We start from the raw sequence: 19,130 nt of genomic DNA on the forward strand, positions 1-19,130 counted from the left end.
TTCATCAAAAATATCTTCATTTGTGTTCCGAAGATGAACGAAAGTCTTACAGGTTTGGAACGACATAAGGGTGAGTAAATGATGACAGAATTTTCATTTTTGGGTGAACTATTCTTTTAATGTTGTGATGTAACGGAAGTAGCGACAGATCATTTCTTCCACATTGTGACTTACAACCAAGTGAAAAATTATTGAAAAGAAAAACAAATATAGGGTGCGGACTTGGTTCAATTCACTGGTTGTTGATTGGATGGTGGCGGATGTGAATGTGAGCTTGCAGTTGATTATAAGAAAGAAGCAGAGTTTAAGCAGAAACAACTATTGGAGAAGTCTGGCATTTATCATGTCATGATATTTAAATTAAACATTACAAGGTCAAAATAAAATAAATAAAAATTAAACATATGTACGGATGAATCACAATAAGACCAATAATATGTGACCCTGGACCACAAAACCAGTCATAAGTCGCACGGGTATATTTGTAGCAATAGCCAACAATACATTATATGGGTCAAAATTATTGATTTTTTTTTTTTGCCAAAAATCATAGTAAAGATCATGTTCCATGAAGATATTTTGTAAATTTCCTACCATAAATATATATCAAAAATGTATTTTTGTGAGTGGATATGCATTGCTAAGGACTTCATTTGGACAACTTTAAAGATGATTTTCTCAATATATTTTGATTTTTTTTGCACCCTCAAATTCCAGATTTTCAAATAGTTGTATCTCGGCCAAATTATATATATGTATATATATATATATATATATATATATATATATATATATATATATATATGTATGTATATATATATATATATATATATATATATATATATATATATATATATATATATATATATATATATATATATATATATATATATATATATATATTTATATTTTCAACTTTCAGATGATGTATAAATCTCAATTTAAAAAAATTGACCCTTATGACTGGTTTTGTGGTCCAGGGTCACATATGCACTTAGAAAACAAGGTGTTTTTCTATTACATGCTGACTTTAAATTGGCAAAATAAATGAGAAAATGCATTGAATAACATTTCTATAATTTTTTCCCAAGTTTTATAATTAAGTAGTAGTTTTAAATTTAAGTATTTTAGTGTTTGTAAATCAAACCCAATAACCTATGCGATACCCAATACCAAAAAAAATACAATTTAATGATATTATTGTGAAATACTATATTGCCATTTCTACGTACTCAAAGTACATTCTCATCACCAGTGAATAACACACTTTCAGTGCATTTTTTTTTTCTAAAAGTGGGATCAGGTGGACGGCTGCTGCTGTTACTTTAAGATCTCAGATTTGAGCTAACAATTGAGTAGCATCTGCATTATGGGGAACAGACAAATGATTTAAAGACATTCCACTCATCTGGCAAATCACATGCCAATTAAACAGCCTATGGTTTGCCTTGTCATTTTTTCCTTTGGGGGTTAAACTCAATCCTCACCTCTTTGCCAGTGAGGATGTGCTTGGCCAGTTTGACCTTGGCGAAGTTGCCTTTGCCGATGGTTTTCAGGAGCCTGTAGCAGCCGATGTGTGGCTGCTCGTCTGCTGTGGAGTGGGGCATGTTGCAGCGCTTTGAATCGGAGTGAGACTACAAAGGGAGAGAGGAAAAAAAATTGTTTAGGCCAGTGTTTGTTTTTCTCGACTATTCCAGACCACAGTTCTTCACCTGGTAACAGTTATGAAGGTTGAACCTAAAAGCACAGATGGGAGGTTTGCAGAGCACTGCTTTAATAATATCCTTATCAGAGCTCGAGTGATTCTGATTGGATAGGACTGTCGCCAGTCGCCATCTGATTCTCACACTAAGCAGACATGCAGAGGGAGGCAGAGATGAAGAGTGAGGTAGAAAAAGGAAGAGACTGCGAAAAAGAGCAGAGATTAGGGATGCACCACAATTTCAACAGACACCATTTTTGGTTTGTTTTTGCCTGAGAGAAAACAGGCAGAAAATCTTGATCAAAAATGAGAACGGAAACCCCTTTGACATCCAATAACAGCATCACTGACCTTAAAAAGCAGACTGAATGGTTCAGGTTTACTTCAAGTAAACAGCAGCTGTTGATGGATGATATATTGTTGGGAAAGAGGTTGTGTTCAACAGTTGTTTAAACACCTCTTCAGACAAGCACAATGTCTAAAAGCCTAAAGAAGCACATTGCAGTCAATATTCAAATGTGACTGCATATTCAGTTTACATTTCCATAGTTGTGTGTTTAAGTCCCAATGGCAAACTTAAAAAGGATTAGATCACCCAAAAATAAAAATTCTGTCATTAATTACTCACCCTTCATGTCGTTCCACACCCATAAGACCTTCGTTCATCTTCAGAACACAAATTAAGATATTTTTGATAAAATCCGATGGCTCAGTGAGGCCTCTATTGCCAGCAAGATAATTAACACTTTCAGATGCCCAGAAAGGTATTAAAAACATACTTAAAACAGTTCATGTGAATACAGTTGTTCAACCTTAATTTTATAAAGCGGCGAGAATACTTTTTCCATGCCAAAAAAAACAAAATAACGACTTTTCAACAATATCTAGTGATGGCCAATTTCAAAACACTGCTTCGAAGCTTTACAAATCTTTTGTTTTGAATCAGTGGTCCGGATCGTTTATCAAACTGCCAAAGTCACATGAACTTTGGCGTAACGAAGCCTCGTTTACTGAAATCACGTGACTCTAGTGCTCCAAACCACTGATTCGAAACAAAAGATTTGTAAAGCTTCATGAAGCAGTGTTTTGAAATCGGCCATCACTAGATATCGTTGCAAAGTTGTTATTTTGTTTTTTTGGCGCACAAAAAGTATTCTTGCCACTTTATAATATTAAGATTGAGCCACTGTACTCACATGAACTGTTTTAAATATGTTTTTAGTACCTTTCTGGGCTTCTGAAAGTGTTAATTATCTTGCTGGCAATGCAGGCCTCACTGAGCCGTTGGATTTTATCAAAAATATCTTAATTTGTGTTCCGAAGATGAACGAAGGTGTTACGGGTGTGGAACGACATGAGGGTGAGTAATTAATGACAGAATTTTCATTTTTGGGTGAACTAACCATTTAACATACGTGGTTCAACTTCTTAGTTATTAACACATTAAACCAATGATTGCACAAAGCATATGAGTCTATCTTATGTAGCACATCAGATGTGATGTGAGAAGGGAGATATTAAACATCTGAAAATATATACATTTCTGCACAAATATCACTTTTTTTTTTTAGACCATTCTGGGCAATTATCTACACTACCGCTCAAAAGTTTGTTGTTAGTAAGACTTATTAATGCTTTTAAAAGAAGTCTCTTTTGCTCGCCAAAGCTGTATTTGTTTAATTAAAAACAGAGGAAAAGTAATACTGTCAAATATTATTACAATTTAAAACAACAGTTTTCTAATTTAATACATTTTAAATTGTAATTCATTCCTGTGATGGCAAAGCTGACCACAAACTTAATTCAGTTTTCTCATTGTCTTGGGCCTTTTGTATGACCACTTTGGGTGTGTGAAAAGTATGTTGCTATAATTATTGTTATTGTTTTATCGCCCAGCCCTATACTGAAATGAGCGCTTGAACTGATTAATTTGACAAGACTTAAAAGCACGGGCCAGTGACAGTTACGTCAACAGTCCCAAGCGTCTTTCACACTGGCCTTGGGCTATCGGTCAGTTCTTATTGTCAAGCCCTTACTACAATAACATCTAGGCTCCAACAACCTTTAAAATATTGATTAATATCTGTGAAAATGTAAAAATAAGTTGAAAGAGAACTTCAGTTATTCCTAAACAAAGGCCAATTTAAATTAACACATTCAGTTTTGTTTTCAGCTTCAGGCATTTTCATTTCAGTGCATTACAAGTAGAGATGATAAGAAATGAGGTCACATGACAGACAGCAGTCAAGGGAAAAAAAAAAAAAAAAAAAAAGAGGAAATTGATGAAGAGTGAGAGAGAAGTATTTGACAATGGGGATTTCTCTTGACTGGCGTGAGGTACACTTGGTTCTTTCTGTGTTGATTGGGGAACAGAGCATCAATTGTGGCCTGTCCCTGTGTGTGAGCTCACATTAGAGCTGAAATCTGAGGACAGGCTGTTGACCAGTAAGGTGAGGACATTGATTCAAACAGATACTCTATTGTCTGGATCGTCGCACATTTTCAAAACACAGTTACTGCCACCACGTTCACATTAGTCTGTCCCTGAAGTCTGGTTTGTGTCCGTACGTCAGTGTGCTAAGGGTGTCCTTTGTCTACAGATGGCAAAAATCTGCAGAAACTTAATTTCAAGGGACCTAAAAAAAGCAACTGGATGAGGTCTGTGATTTAGTTTTGACGCATCTTCCTGATAACACCCTCGTAGAGCCAGATGAATTTACATCACTTCTGCTAAACACACCCATCACTGGTGAGTCAGTCAGGGGTTACTAGGAACATCACTGATAGACTCTTAAGTGCTATTTAAACATTACACAAAGCTCATAACACAGAAAAACCCTCCATTATTTAGTGTTGATAGTCAGAATGTTACACAGGCAGTGAGAGAAATCTGCAAAGATAGTCTTAGGTAAATATATCACGTTTTATCACGTTCGTATGTGCTATGTTCAGGGAAAAAAAAGGACTACTGTCAAATAAAAATAAAGAACATAAGAACAAATAATCAAACTACAAGCAATAGCACAAATAAAGAGCAAAGAAGAGCTAAGATGTGTTTTTCAGGGTTTTCAGGTAGTTCAAACATTTGTTTTCAGGTACAGAAGTAGAATAAATCACGTAAAATAACTGCATAATCATCACTGTATAAAGATCCTTATTAAAGTTGCAAAAGTTATTCAGTCAAGAGCATTGAGTGATTTCTTTGTTTTTGTTTGATTAACATTAAAAACAGAGCAGCAGGAATATTAGGAATATTATGCTGCTGTCACTTTAAGACAAATGCAAGGATCCAAAATACTGATCATTTACACGTGCGTTGTCATTCTCGACGACTGTTTACGTTCATTTAAGGCATATATGACTATGTAAATATTTGTATGAACATAAAAAGATTCAAAAACTGAGACACTGAACAAACTTCACAGACAACTGACAAACAGAAATGGAATTTTCACACAGGTGATCACGGATCCTGGGCATCTTTCTCCTGTTTTTTTGTTTTGTTTTTTTTTTAAGAATCAGTATATCTTTATTGTCCTAAGTTATTGGAACTGTGACCTTAATTGTCGATTGTCTGTAAAGTGTTTTAAGGACTGCTCCACAGGTGCATGTGCAATAATCATTTATGGTTCATTGAACAAGCATGAAAAACATTTTTTAGCTAAACCCTTTCCAATAAAGCTTATTTGGATTTTAAATAATTGTCTTTAAAATACAGTATACCGAAAAAAGAATGTTTCTTTTTTGCTGAGTTAATCTGCTAAGGGTTAATTAAATGTAACGCGCACAGTTTGATTGACAGCTCTAGTGATTGTAAAGACAGCGTTCTTTGATCGCTTTCTATATATAATTTAATTACTGTTTAAATAACAGATTATTATCATCCTACTAAGAGAAACAACATGAAGTTGACCATTTAGTCACTGGTTTGATTTACTGACGCATAGACAAAGAACATTTGACTGTACATGAAACATTACATATCAGATCAGGCATTAGAACTGTAGGAGTAACTCAGTTACTTACATGTTGTGGCATTACTGTCGAGTCCTTATCGTACAAATCTGTTTGCAAAGCCTGTGCCAAAACGTGACTGATTAACCAAAGAATCCACAGTAAAAAGTACTGAACACAAATAAATAAAGCTCAACTGAGACATTCACATTGTTGAAAATAAATAACCATATTCCTAGCATTAGGATCCTTTGAAAGGTAATGTTATTAGTCCTGTATTGCTCTTCTCTCCTCGTCATCTCACTAACACGGCAGTGGGCGGGGCTAACGTTGCAATGATGAAGTAGGTGTTGATTTCTTCTGCGGAGGCGGCGTTTCACCTATCTATCATAGATAGGCACATTCCAGGACCAGTCGTTCGCTGGGCCCGGAGTCAATAAAAGCTTTTATTCGACTAACAAGGAAGTTTTCAGTTCTGAAACTTACAGAATATTTTTATAGTTCAATGACCTCTTATATGCCAAAGGCTCAAGGAAGTTGACTTCTCAATTCATGACCCCTTTAAACCCATGGAAATGCAGATCCTGTTGTAAATAGTGAAAAATCACTTTTTAAAACTGTTGTTCCATTATAATCCCATATTTATTTATATTACAATGCATCGATGCAACGCATTTCTATAAAAAAAAAAAAAAAAAAAAAAAAAAACACTATTAAAGGTGGGGTATGTATTTTTTTTAACAACACTGTTGGACATTATTTTAAATTATATTTTAAATCAACCCAAAAAAAAAAGAAAAATACCCCTCTCTTCATTGCTCCGCCTCCAAAACTCACCCTCCAATCCTATTCCTAACCACCCTGCTCTGAGTCGGTCTCGAACCCCGGCCCCGCAGGCGAGGCAAGTGCACTGACAATGACGCTAAACACTGCATTCTCTAGCGGTCGTCAGTGTGCAGTGGTTTACATGCTCAACTCTTACTATCTGGCCACTGTTACACACGCAATGCGACAGTGGACGTCTGTTTATCAGAGCTGACGCACAACAAAATGCTTCATGAAAAATAAAGCGCAGATGATGAACAAATGACAAGGAAGCACAAAAAATGAACTTACAGTACACAAGAGTAAATACAAACAAGTGTTCGTTGTTGATGGCCGATTTCAAAACACTGCTTCATGAAGCTTCGGAGATTTACGAATCAAATCAGTGATTCGGAGTGCAAAAGTCACGTGATTTCAGCAGTTTTTGCGGTTTGATACGCGATCCGAATCACTGATTCGACTCAAAAGATTCATAACGCTCCGAAGCAGTGTTTTGAAATCGGCCATCAGTAGATATTGTTAAAAAGTCGTTATTTTGCTTTTTTGGCGCACAAAAAGTATTCTCGTCGCTTTATAATATTAAGGTAGAGCCACTGAACTCACATAAACTGATTTAAATATGTTTTAGTACCTTTATGGATCTTGAGAAAGGAAGTACCATTGCTGTCCATGCAGGCCTCCCTGAGCCATCGGATTTAATAAAAAAAATATCTTAATTTGTGTTCCGAAGATGAACGAAGGTCTTACAGGTGTAGAACGACATGAGGGTGAGTAATAAATGACATTTTCATTTTTGGGTGAACTAACCCTTTAGGTCCTAAAGTGCTTGCCCAGTCATAAACTTTCATTCAAGTGATATCATTTGAGCTGTTTTGTATTGGTGTCTCATCATCTCTCTTTCTGCATTTTTTTTTCCAAATCTCCCTCTTTTTCATTCTGTCTCCTCGACCGTCATACGCCCCCTAATGCCAGTTGGTTAGACGTTTGTTGTTGGTGTCGGCCCGACTAAACTTCCAAACAGTGTTGTTGAAAAAAAATATACACCCTACCTTTAAGGATGCTCCAATAAGGATTTTTGCAGCTGATACAGACTACCACTAGTCCACTACAAAATTATGTAGTGGACTAGTGGTAGTCTGTATCGGCTGTTTATGTTCACTTGAGACCTAAACGGCTGTTTACTAGGATATTCACCAAGATGGAAGTTTTACATAATTTTATCTGTATTTGTCCATTTAAGCACAAAAACAAGCGAAAGAGAACTCGCTTTCTGCGCACACACAGAGAGCAAGTTCTCTTTCACTTTTTGTGTTTGATTGGACAAATACAGACAAAATTGTGTCAAAATCCCATCTTGGTGAATATCCTAGTAAACAGCTGCTTAAGTCTTAAGTGAACAAACAGTTGAGAAAGAAAATGCATGTGTAACAGTATAATGGATATGTGCATTGAGTCTTAAAAGTGACAGCAGCCTAATAAACCTGCTGCTGTCGGTCCCGATTTTAATAAAAAAAACAATCAATATTTTATTTATACAGTGATTTATGCAGTGATTTATGCATTTATTTATGCAGTGTTATTTTACATTTAATCACTTTATTCAATTTCTGTAAACTTCAGTTAGACCTACCTGAAAAAACTGACAAGAATTTTTTTTTTTCCATTTGTGTCTTTGTTCTGTTGTATTTATTTGTGCTATTGCTTGTTATTTGGTTATCTGTATTCTTAGCAATGAGCCCTGCTTGTCTGCATGTGCCCCAGATAGTGGTGTATTAGTAACAGCCTCAAACAAAAAGTAAACAGCTTTACAGTTAACAGAAGCCTGAAAGACTTTGACTGTTATCATGTCAGAAGCGGTCATCAGATTACTGATCTTTTCTTATACTTATCTATTATGCTTATCTATAAAACTAAAGTGTATTTTATGTGGATGTCCTAATTGGGGTAAACGATGTACAATTTTCAGATAAATGTTCATGTTATGTTCATGTCATCTTTGTGAGATTCACCCACTTATATAAAATCACCTTCAGTTTAGACAAACAAGTTTGCCTTTTCTTCATGACAAAAGGGAAGTGTAATGATACTGCAGCGAGTGTACGTCACAATGAGCTGATGTGCAATGAGGGTCTGCAGTGAGGTTAACACCAAACGCACACACAAACACAGAGCTCTGACCTTCAGTACAGTAGCACTGCTGCTCAGACACTGATTTACACATCAGTCACCTCACCAAATCTCTATATCAACAGATGCAGCAAGGAAAAACAAAGTCAAACAGAAATCTTTCTGCACACCATGATAAATCTTAAAACAATTAACACCTAAAGGAGAAAAGGCTAGACCTAACACCACATATGACAGGAAGAGACCTGCCTTCCTTTGAGAAACTAATAACAATAGAAGTAAATAAGCAACACGCATCAGGCACTTTAAGGAGGCCCCCAATTAAAAAAAAAAAAAAAAAAAACACACCAAAAGTTAACTATAATTCATATCACAAAATAGTCATTTAAAAGCTTAAAATGGACTTACAATACATATAGGTTATGTGACCAACTCTTAAAGGGACAGTTCACCCCAGAATGAAAATTCTGTCTCATGTCGTTCCAAATTCGTATGGCTTTCCTTCTATCAAAAGAGTCTAATCTTTTTTGGACCCCAACTCTCTTCCTTCCCACAGAAGTCATTCTTAAACCTCTATGACTGACATGGGGGGGAAAGTCGAGGGCAAAACAGTATTTTACACTATCCCTTTAAGTACTGCTTTTCATAATAGCATAATCATAATAGCAACCAGTAAAAAAATAATAATCAGGGCTCCAGACAAAAAAATTAATTAAGGAGCCATTGGCTCCTGTAGGGGGAAAAAACAGGCGCCAAATAATTTTAAGAGCCATACAACAATGAACTTAAATTTTTAAATCACTTACTTTTAGTCATCCTGTTGTGTTTATTTATCTCCCCTTTACAGTTTCAGCATTTTCAGCATTTCTGGGAAATGAATGTCACTATTTTCACTTAATACTATTATAGTTTTTGTTAATATTTTGAATCCGATTAGATTTTTATATTCTGCTTTCATTTTTTGTTAAGTTTGAATATTTTTTTTTATTTATTTTAGTTTTATTTTTTGTTGTTATTTCAGTATTAACATTTATTTCAAGCAATGAAGCTACAACAGTTTACTTTGAATCAAATGAAATGAAGTACCTTGTTAAGGTACTGAAGACTTTTTATGACCTTACATTTATCTGTGGAGCATGAGCGGAGTGGAATAATGAAAGTGATCAGCATGATTGATATTCAAACGGTAAGCACGCGCTGCATTGTGTGTATCTGCAGTCTGCAGAGCCGGTTTCCCCTTGAATGACGAATATAGATGAATTTATATGAAGAAATTGTCAGTTGTCTCCTTTATGCAGGAGCAGAACGGTGTTCAAATGCAGCATTTTTGCACTGACGCGAAGTGACAACACAGTCGGCTTTCATCAGCGCTATTTTTTTGGCGTCGGTTTGGTGTGATATTTTCCCTTACCTGTTCATATTTTGTTGCTCTAACTCAGTGAAACCTTCACACACAGCATCTCATTTAATTACGTCAACACAACAAACGATGTGATAGGCTACTGGTCACAGAACACACAACATTCAAATTTTACAGTCATAACGTGTGAATTTGTATGGTCGCCAGTGGCGACCTCAGCAAAAATATCACTCGCAAATTAATATTTTTAGTCGCAAATGCGACCGTTTTAGGCGCAGTCTGGAGCCCTGATAATAATACACACACATATTGGATAGTCATGCTTTATGTATCACTTGAATGGTCTGAACTATTATAAACACAGTTGCAGTCAACACACATGACATGTAAGGGGGCATTCACAAAGGATGTGCTCTTGAATTCAAAAACAGCTAGAAAGAGCCCAATAGAACGAAAAAAAATGTAGGGTCTCGAAAAAAAAAGGTGAACTACTTTTAACTTGAAACACATACTAAAAAATGCGAAATGCTGGAAAAAAGCAACAAACATTGACTAACAATTAAATAAATAGTCTAGTGCCGAGAACATGTCCTATGTGAACGGCCCCACAAGCTATATAGATGTGGCTCTTTGTCATGTTTTCGATTATGTTTATGCCTTGAAACATAAAGAGAATATGAAAAATGCCACTACTATTGGCAGATAATCTAGATGAATGTCCAAATAGAACATTAAACAATGCAAAAATCCTCACAGAATGACAGGACATGCTAACTTGGCTAAAACACTTGGCTATAACTCTTTCTGGGTCACACCAACATGTTGTGCGTGCTTGTACACACACTGACACAAGACTCTCAGGGTCTTAGGTGCACATTACAAAAAAAAAAAAAAAAAAAAAAAAAGGTACAAGAATATATACCATAAACCACCTGTAATTTAATTTCAGTGTCTATAATAATTCAAAACATCATGTACCTCTAGTTTTTAGCTTCAGGGTCCATAAAAATACCTTCTGCAAAGAGTTTAATCTTCTCCAAGGCTCATGACAGAGGTGAGGACAGATACTCAAGGATGGTTTCAAAACAAAAAGCCCAGCGTTGATAGCCGTAGACGAATAACCCTGAGGAGGACTTCAGGGGCCAGAAGGTCTCTGCCTAAAATAAGATCCACATGCTGACCACTCTGGGGGTCCGAGCTGGGAAAAGCAGCTTCCTCACACACACTGCGGCATAACAGGAAGTCGAGCTAATTCCCGGAAGTACAGTGATAGAGGAGACTAAGAAAGAGAGAAGAAAAAAGCCAAAATGATTTGGGTTCCAGGTCATACACAGGAAGCGACGTGTCTGGGTTTGTCAGGAGGAGTGGCTGGTGGAGCAAGAGGAGGCCTTCAAGAAGTTCTCTGGAAACGAGAGCTGACATGCCCGGACAGCTGAGAAACAAGACTATGAAACAGAGTGGGAGAAGACAAACTGCAGACTGAGCCCTTCTGAAGATTTCTCCAGTTAATCTGATCCACTAGCAATGAGTCAAACATACAAGACTGCTGGATGAATGATGTCATCGTTGCAGCCTTGTTTATGTAGCAGAGGGACTACATTTTAAAGGAATTGAAGGGATTAAAAGGAGCTTACTGTAATTCAAAGTGGATGTTAGATTCAATTATTTCAGGCAAAGGAGTTGGACAAAACTACAATTAGAATGTTGAATGAACTATATTAATCACTACAGTAAATACCCCTGGAAAATTAGGTTGGCAACAAACGATGACTTAAGCTTTACTCTACATACAAATAATAATGTAATTTAAAAAAAAAAAAAAAAAAAAAGACAAAAACTGAACATAAGGAAATTAAAGTAGCAACTTAATTTAAATAAAGTCTTTAAAGTTGGTTAGATAAACATTTATTTATATATATATATATTATGCATTAAATAAAATTAGTATAAAACATTTAATTCAGAGAATTTATAGTTTTCACATGACATCACACTCTTATAGGAACGCCCACCTGGAGGGCAAAACAACGCTTTTCTCCATTGCCTGCCAGTCATTTTAATCAGGTTTGTGCTAAGTACTAATGCAGTAAGACAGTGATATTAAAGGGATCATATAATGCCACTTTTACAATATGTAAAATAAGTCTCTGATGTCCCCAGAGTGTGTATGTGAAGTTTTTGCTCAAAATACCCCACAGATCATTTTTTATAGCATGTTAAATTTGTCACTTTTTGAGGGTGAGCAAAAACGCCCCGTTTTTGTGTGTCCCTTTAAATGCAAATGAGCTGCTGTTCTCAAGAAGAGGGCGGAGTTTCAAGAGCTCATGTTAGCAGCGCCGATTACCTCACAAAGACTCACTGAAAATGTCAGAAACTGTTCAGCCTTTTATGTTCAAACCGGAGTCGGACAATGATGGAAAGACTCAAGAAGTGACAACGTGTAGAATGCAACAGGACATTTCTGAATGGTTAGTTGATGAATTTATGTAGCTGATGTGGAGTTAACTATCTTAGTCATTGATTAGCATATTCTGTCATGATAATCTATAAATCGCTCGTGTGGGAACTGTTGTAAAATGCTTACAGAGCCAGACAATATATGCTGCATGAAGACAGAACAGGTATAGTTTAGTTTAATTACAGTTATAACTTATGTTGTCATCTTGCTTTTATAACATGCTAGTCCTATTGCATTTGTGCTGGCCTCACCCCTTTGTTACGTGTTCCCGGGAGCAGAGTTTATGTAAATTTTAGGGTTAGTGATGTCAATAACCCGGGAAGAAGCTTGTTGTAGTCCCTACCAGCTGTTTGTTCTAATCCTTAAAAAGCGATTTCTTTAAAAGAAAATATCTCCCCTTGCTGTGAATGTTGAGCGTCCTAACTTTGCAGATGTTGTTTATGTTCAAACAGCAACATTACACACTAACTAAACTTAAAAAAGTGAAATCATAATCAACCAACCACCCTTTTAAAAGACCAAATTCAAATATAGGCCTACACCTAATTAATGATGTACAGGCAAGCAGATGAACCCAGAATGTAAACACAACGCAGTTTCTCGTTAAGCATTTTTCCAAAGAAAACTAATATAAAGAAAACACTTAACCATTTAGCGTGTTGCGTTCATATCCTGGGCTCATCTGCTCACCTGTATATACTATGCATCTTTAATAAGGTTTAAACTGCAGCAGGTGCTGTATATGGATTACAAGCGGCCAAAACTTGCAATTTGTTCACGTTTTTGATTTTCTACTTTTGCGATAAAAGAAATTGACAGGTTTGTAATAGGGCTGGGCGGTATATCGAGTTTGTACAATATACTGATATATTTTAATATACGATACGGAATGAGGCGATACCGTTTATATCGATATACAGTAGTTTTATACGAGCGCATCTGAAAAACAGCGGTGGACGTCGCAGGGTGCTGCTGCAGGGGAAATACATAATACAATTTGGCTTAAACATGAGACATGCTTAATATTAAGGGCTTTAAAAATAACTCGTAAGATTAAGATATATTTAACACGTAGGCCTATCGTTTAAAGCGGCTTGCCTCGTCAGACGCTCTGACAGATTCATGTGCTGACATTTGCGCTGTTTAATGCTTTTGTGATGTGTTGTTTTCCTAAGCGCTTAACTTACATTTCACAGGTATATTCTCCATCTGTAAATGTTAGAAAGTCATACAAATATTTCCCTTTTGCTGCCAGGAGTGGACGAGCCTTCTGCTAGCGAATCTCATTCTCCTCTAAACTTCATAGACCTCCATGAACGAGCGCCGCCGCGCGCATTCACGCCAAACAGATGGAGCTCGATAGAATGGGATTGCCATAATTCTGACTAAAATATACATTTTGATAAAATGTTTGTTGTTGAACAATAAATGTGCCATATGTAAAATTTGAAACCTACAAGTAAGTGTATTTTTATGATAGTATTTTTTATATATAGTTAATTAGTCTGTGCTTTTGTTTTTATTTTAATTTTTAGTCTAGTGAATTTAACTTCTGCTTTAAAAAGCATTTTTATTTTTAGATTGTACTGTTACAATGTTAGAATGTAAAGTAACGTTCTCTTTTTTGCACATACTGTAGGACTATTAGTGTGCCAGACTACATGGTTACATTCACTATATTTGTATTAATAGCTTTCAATATAAACACTGTTTGTAGGACAACATTAGACAGGATGACAAGATTTTTAAAAAGGAAATACAGATTATTTTTTTTCTAAATCCAAATAGAAAAATGTAGAAAATACCGAGATATATACCATATATCGGCATTTAGCCAAAAAATACCGAGATATGACTTTTTGGCCATAACCCCCAGCCCTAGTTTGTAATGCAGTTCTATGCATGTTTTGCCCACCAGGCCTCCGTGGCAGTCAAAAATGATCACTTATTCATTCACATAATAATATTCATAAATAAATATATGAATATTTTCATACATTCATATATAAAATATTAATTTAATCTTGACTTATTATTAATAATTAACTACTATTAAATATTTTAAACCTGTATGAAATGAACATTAAAATAAGGTAGATGAAGCCCTTTAACCTGGTTAGATCAATAATTTTTAACATTCTCTTTTAAACTACTGGAATATAGAAAAATAAAATTAGAGAATAGACCTCTAAGATCATCAGAAAAGGTGTATGAAAACTACCATTAGTGTAGTTAGTGTATGAAACTACCATTTTTAAAACAGTATTTAAAAAAAAAAAACCTGTACAATAAAACTCTGGTTAAAACTAGGCTACCAGTCACTTTAAATTTGTCTTATCGACTTAATTATTACTCAATTTAACTACTACTAGTTATTTTTAATACGCATGACTAATTTTCACCAAAATGTACACAACTTCTTTCGTCAAGACTTAAATTTGGCATGTTATGAGATCAGGCTAAGCCTGGGCGATAAAACGGTATCGATATTTATCGACGGTACGTCTTAATCGATAACGATAGAAAAGATGTTCGATATAGTTTCACTTAAATGCATTAAAATGTAAACAGACATGAAGTTCGGTTGCATGAACAACTCTTAAGATCGCTCCGTCCCTGGATCACAAACAGACGCGCTACGAGTGACACACAAACAAGTTGCTGTGGAGTTCATGAAAATGAGTGCTGTACCTACTGGCGACGAGGAGATTGTGAATAAAAAAGGACATATCAGCTTGTCAGTGTGGCAGTTTCATGGTTTCCTTACATCTTACAGTTGATCTACTTCAAAGTTCATCTTGAGAGAGCAGTTGTCATGTCGGTATTACCAGCTGCACAAACAGTGTTTTCAACCACACAGTATCTTTATTTCTGTTACAAATATTCAAATTATCACAGAAGTACTGAGATAAAAGTTTATAGTTCAGGTATAAACACTAATGTCTCTGTTATCGATCAAAATTAAGCAAATCAGCTTCTGAAAGAAACTTGGCGCTGAAAACTAATTCAAAAAAATAATATTAAAAATAATTAATTAAAATTCAAATTTTTAAAATAGACTGCAGCAATTAATATTTTGTCAGAACTTCTAGTAAATTACGTTATTTCGTTTAGTTGTCATTCAGAATTGTGATCTTAGTTTGACAAAACAAAAAAGTTTCTCAATTTATCCAGAATTGTGCAGCTCTAAGTTCCTTTGACGCTTATTTATTTAATCTTTATATAAAATATAAGATAGATGTGTTTATATTTTATTTTTTATTTAAAATTATTTGTTGTTTGCCTCAATTAAAAATGCATTGGTTAAATTACATTTTTTTTCTCTACTGTTCTTTTTTTTTTTTTTTTTTTACGTTTTACATTTTTTTCCAATAATTATCGATACCAAACAATATGAAACATTATATCGTTACACATTTTTTAGCTGTATCTCCCAGCCCTAAGGCTAATATATTTCTGTAGTGTGATGTGAGGTATTCCCAAAATCTTCTGAACACAAACGTTCTGAACTCTCCAACCATGACCACAGTGTAATAGAGGAAATTTTTCTGAGTCAGCCATGAGTCGAGTAATTGTTTTAGCCAAAGATCAATGAATGACTTAAATCTCCTAATGATTTTTACAAGATAAAATCTTGGACATAAATACACATTTACAGCTTCAAATCGATTTCAATTTGATGCCTCAACTGAGCTGAAACAACCTAGACGGTCTATGTGCGTGGGCACGGTCAGTCCCTTTTTTTTTGGGTCTCTGGAAGAAAGTAAATGGTATCATTTGATGTGTTATAACAAGATAAAAGCATTGAGTTCTGCTATGATTTCACAACATCAAAATCAGTGCAGTTCAGCTCAGTACCACACCCATCAGTAAACATCCAGGTGGAATCCTGCTCATTCAAAGACATATTAAACCCTACGAAATGGACAGATGCTTATCAATTAAAACCATCTTTACAACCAAAGAAAGAAGGCAGTATACAAACACTGTGCTTCCACTGTGCTACAGATGAACTAGCTCTACCTCTCTCCTAGAAAAACCAGTTTTGCTCAACACCTTTATTTCCTTTAACCTAGCACCAGTGGGAAAACCAACCAGATGATCCAGCTCCACATCTACAATACACAACAACCCTTCATTTAAGTAATTCTGCTACTAGGCTAATAGTTCATCAGGACTTGAGACTTCTCATTATGTCATCTGTCGAACCGGTTGGAGTTCTCTGATTCCTCAGTGAACAATCTGAGGGTGTTCTGAGCAAGAGTAGTTTCAGTGTTTGTCACCACTGACGTTTATGGCCCAGTAACTAAGGGCTGGTCACAGACGTCAAAGCTGACAAATGTTCAGGAGCGGTTTGTTTTATTGGGACAGTATGTAACATACAAACCAACTAAAAACCATTATTACAGAAAATGACTGAGGCTGTCATGCTAGTGTTGCTAAGATCTGACTGCATTCACCTTCACGGCGTAACTCTGAAGTTTCATGTTGCTATGGAGATCTCTTGCTCAAAATGTTCTTTTTGTTATATATGCTCACCTCAGCCTTCGGTCTCTCTTCTAATAGAGACCTGCAGTTAAAGATGACATCTCACACACACACACACATGGAAAAGTGGGTAAGATGTGTCAGTGGGTAAGCGGTTTCATCTCAACTGCGTAATTTGTAGGGCTGTAGCAAACGATTATTTTGATAATCGATTAATCTAACGATTATTAGAGCGATTAATCGACTAATCGTCGATTATTACACTGGCTAATCAGTATGCTTTGTTCGATTATTCCACTTTAGCAATTAGTTAAAATATTGAGCTATACTTTAATAAATAAAACAAGGAAATCACTTCAGCTTTTGAAAGTGTTTTTAATGAATTTTGAGCCAACTGAATACACCTTCAGGTTTCCTTTCCTCCTCAGAAGTCATCAATAGTCCAATTGTTACAATGACTGGTACCGTTTTTTTATAAAAACTGGGAATTGTAATAACTTTGATTAAAAATACAAATATATAATAGTGCATATTTATAAAAAAAAAAAAAAAAAAAAAAAAAATGCTCCTCTAGATTTTTCTCCTTTTTAGAGTTTATGGTCACTGAATGGCTTTCTTGAGGTAAATGTAACATTTTGTGACAAACTTGTTTGCAAGCTGTTTTATTGACGTCTTTCTGCGGTTGAAACTCTGATTAAGTGATTACATTAGAGATGGCTTAATTTCAGTAAGTTGTACTGTAACATACTTTTTGATGTTCATTCACGTTTATTTTGTGCTGTAATAGCAAAAAAGAGGAAGATAATAGGTTCACGTGCCGCTTGACCTGGGGCGCTACAGGTTTGATATTGTTTTATATCAAAAGTAACCTGATCTGTCTTATCTGTCGGCGCGTTGTCTGTGTCCTATTTGCTCTGCTGTATGTATCTTTCACTGTGTGAGAAAATGGACGTGTGCCGTGAGAACAGTGAGTTTGAATGAGAGTTGGTAGCATGACAGCATTTTTTGTAGTTATGCTAAACGTTATGTTTTATGCTATGTTAAACTCCCACATTTTACGGGGTTCGACATCATTTGCACTATGCACTTCAAAGCACCGTGTCTTCTTCTATTGGATTCAATCCGGGAAAGCTGCATTACAGTATTGCGCTACAGCACCTCACTGGTCAAACCACGTTATTGCAGGCCCTTCAAATAGGTCATATGAGATTAAAAGACTATTCAACAACAAAAATATTTGTTGACAATTTTTTATTGTCGATAATGTCGACTAATCGTTTCAGCCCTATAAATGGCAGATCAAATTAATTTTGTTTTTTAAAAAAATGTGGTTGATTTGATATTGATTCTCAAAAGCCATGAATAAATCTTTTTTCCATATTAATTTCTGCAAACATTAAAAATATTACCTGATTAAGGCGAATCTTATTACTAGTCTTCTCCACTAGATGTCATCCTTTTATTTATGCACAGAAAGAAGCGCGTCATAGACAGCATGCGAATACTGAATTGAGTTCTCTTTCACTTCTTCTTGCGCTTGAACGGACAAATTGGAATCGACAACAACTATTTTTATTTATTTAACACCTGCACAATATCATCCCAACAGTAAAGCATGGTGGTAGCAGTTTTTAGCAGCGTCAAGAATACTTTTTGTGTGCGCAAAAAAAAACAAAAAAAAAAACAACTCTTCTGTGTCATTCTCCTACGCTGTTTATGTCCAGCTCTTCCAGGTTCTACCTCAGAACGCAGAGTTATTATTGGTCAGCTCCTGCGTCAGCATCACATGGACACGAAGGGCTGCTCATGTGAAAAGAGTCGGCCAATACTGAGCTGGCGGTTCTGACGTAGAAACCTGGAAGCACCTAACGTAAACAGTGTAGGAGAGTTTTTGCACACAAAAAGTATTCTCATCGCTTCATAACATTAGGTTTGAACCACTGTAGTGAAGTCACATGGACTATTTTAACAATGTCTTTAGTACCTTTCTGGACCTTGACAGTGGTAGTTAAATTGCTGTCTATGGAGGAGTCAGACAGCTCTCGGGTTTCATCAAAAATATCTTAATTTGTGTTCCAAAGATGAACGAAAGACTTACGGGTGTAGAACAACATGAGGGTGAGTCATTAATGACAGAAATTTCATTTTTGTGTGAACTAACCCTTTAAGGGTTTGAATACTTATGCAATATACTTATTTTAGTTTTTCCTTGGAAC

The 19,130-nt window shown here is 35.5% G+C and overlaps 1 protein-coding gene across 15 annotated transcripts in view; it reads right to left on the bottom strand.

Annotated features, from left to right (window-relative positions):
* The window catches only part of mark2a (MAP/microtubule affinity-regulating kinase 2a), a 47,375-nt gene that overhangs the window by 24,177 nt on the left and 4,068 nt on the right, over positions 1–19,130 (bottom strand). For 13 of the 15 annotated variants that reach the window (XM_051876939.1, XM_051876943.1, XM_051876938.1 and 10 more), the window contains exon 2: positions 1,488–1,634. In XM_051876939.1, coding sequence (XP_051732899.1) covers positions 1,488–1,634 — 147 coding nt within the window. Of the gene's footprint in view, positions 1–1,487; positions 1,635–2,053; positions 2,189–10,946; positions 10,966–19,130 lie in introns of those variants that run through there. The other 2 variants (XM_051876944.1, XM_051876945.1) reach the window with 2 other exon arrangements.

This window comes from Ctenopharyngodon idella, chromosome 21 (genome assembly GCF_019924925.1).
Source record: "Ctenopharyngodon idella isolate HZGC_01 chromosome 21, HZGC01, whole genome shotgun sequence".
NCBI classification, from domain to species: Eukaryota; Metazoa; Chordata; class Actinopteri; order Cypriniformes; family Xenocyprididae; genus Ctenopharyngodon; species Ctenopharyngodon idella.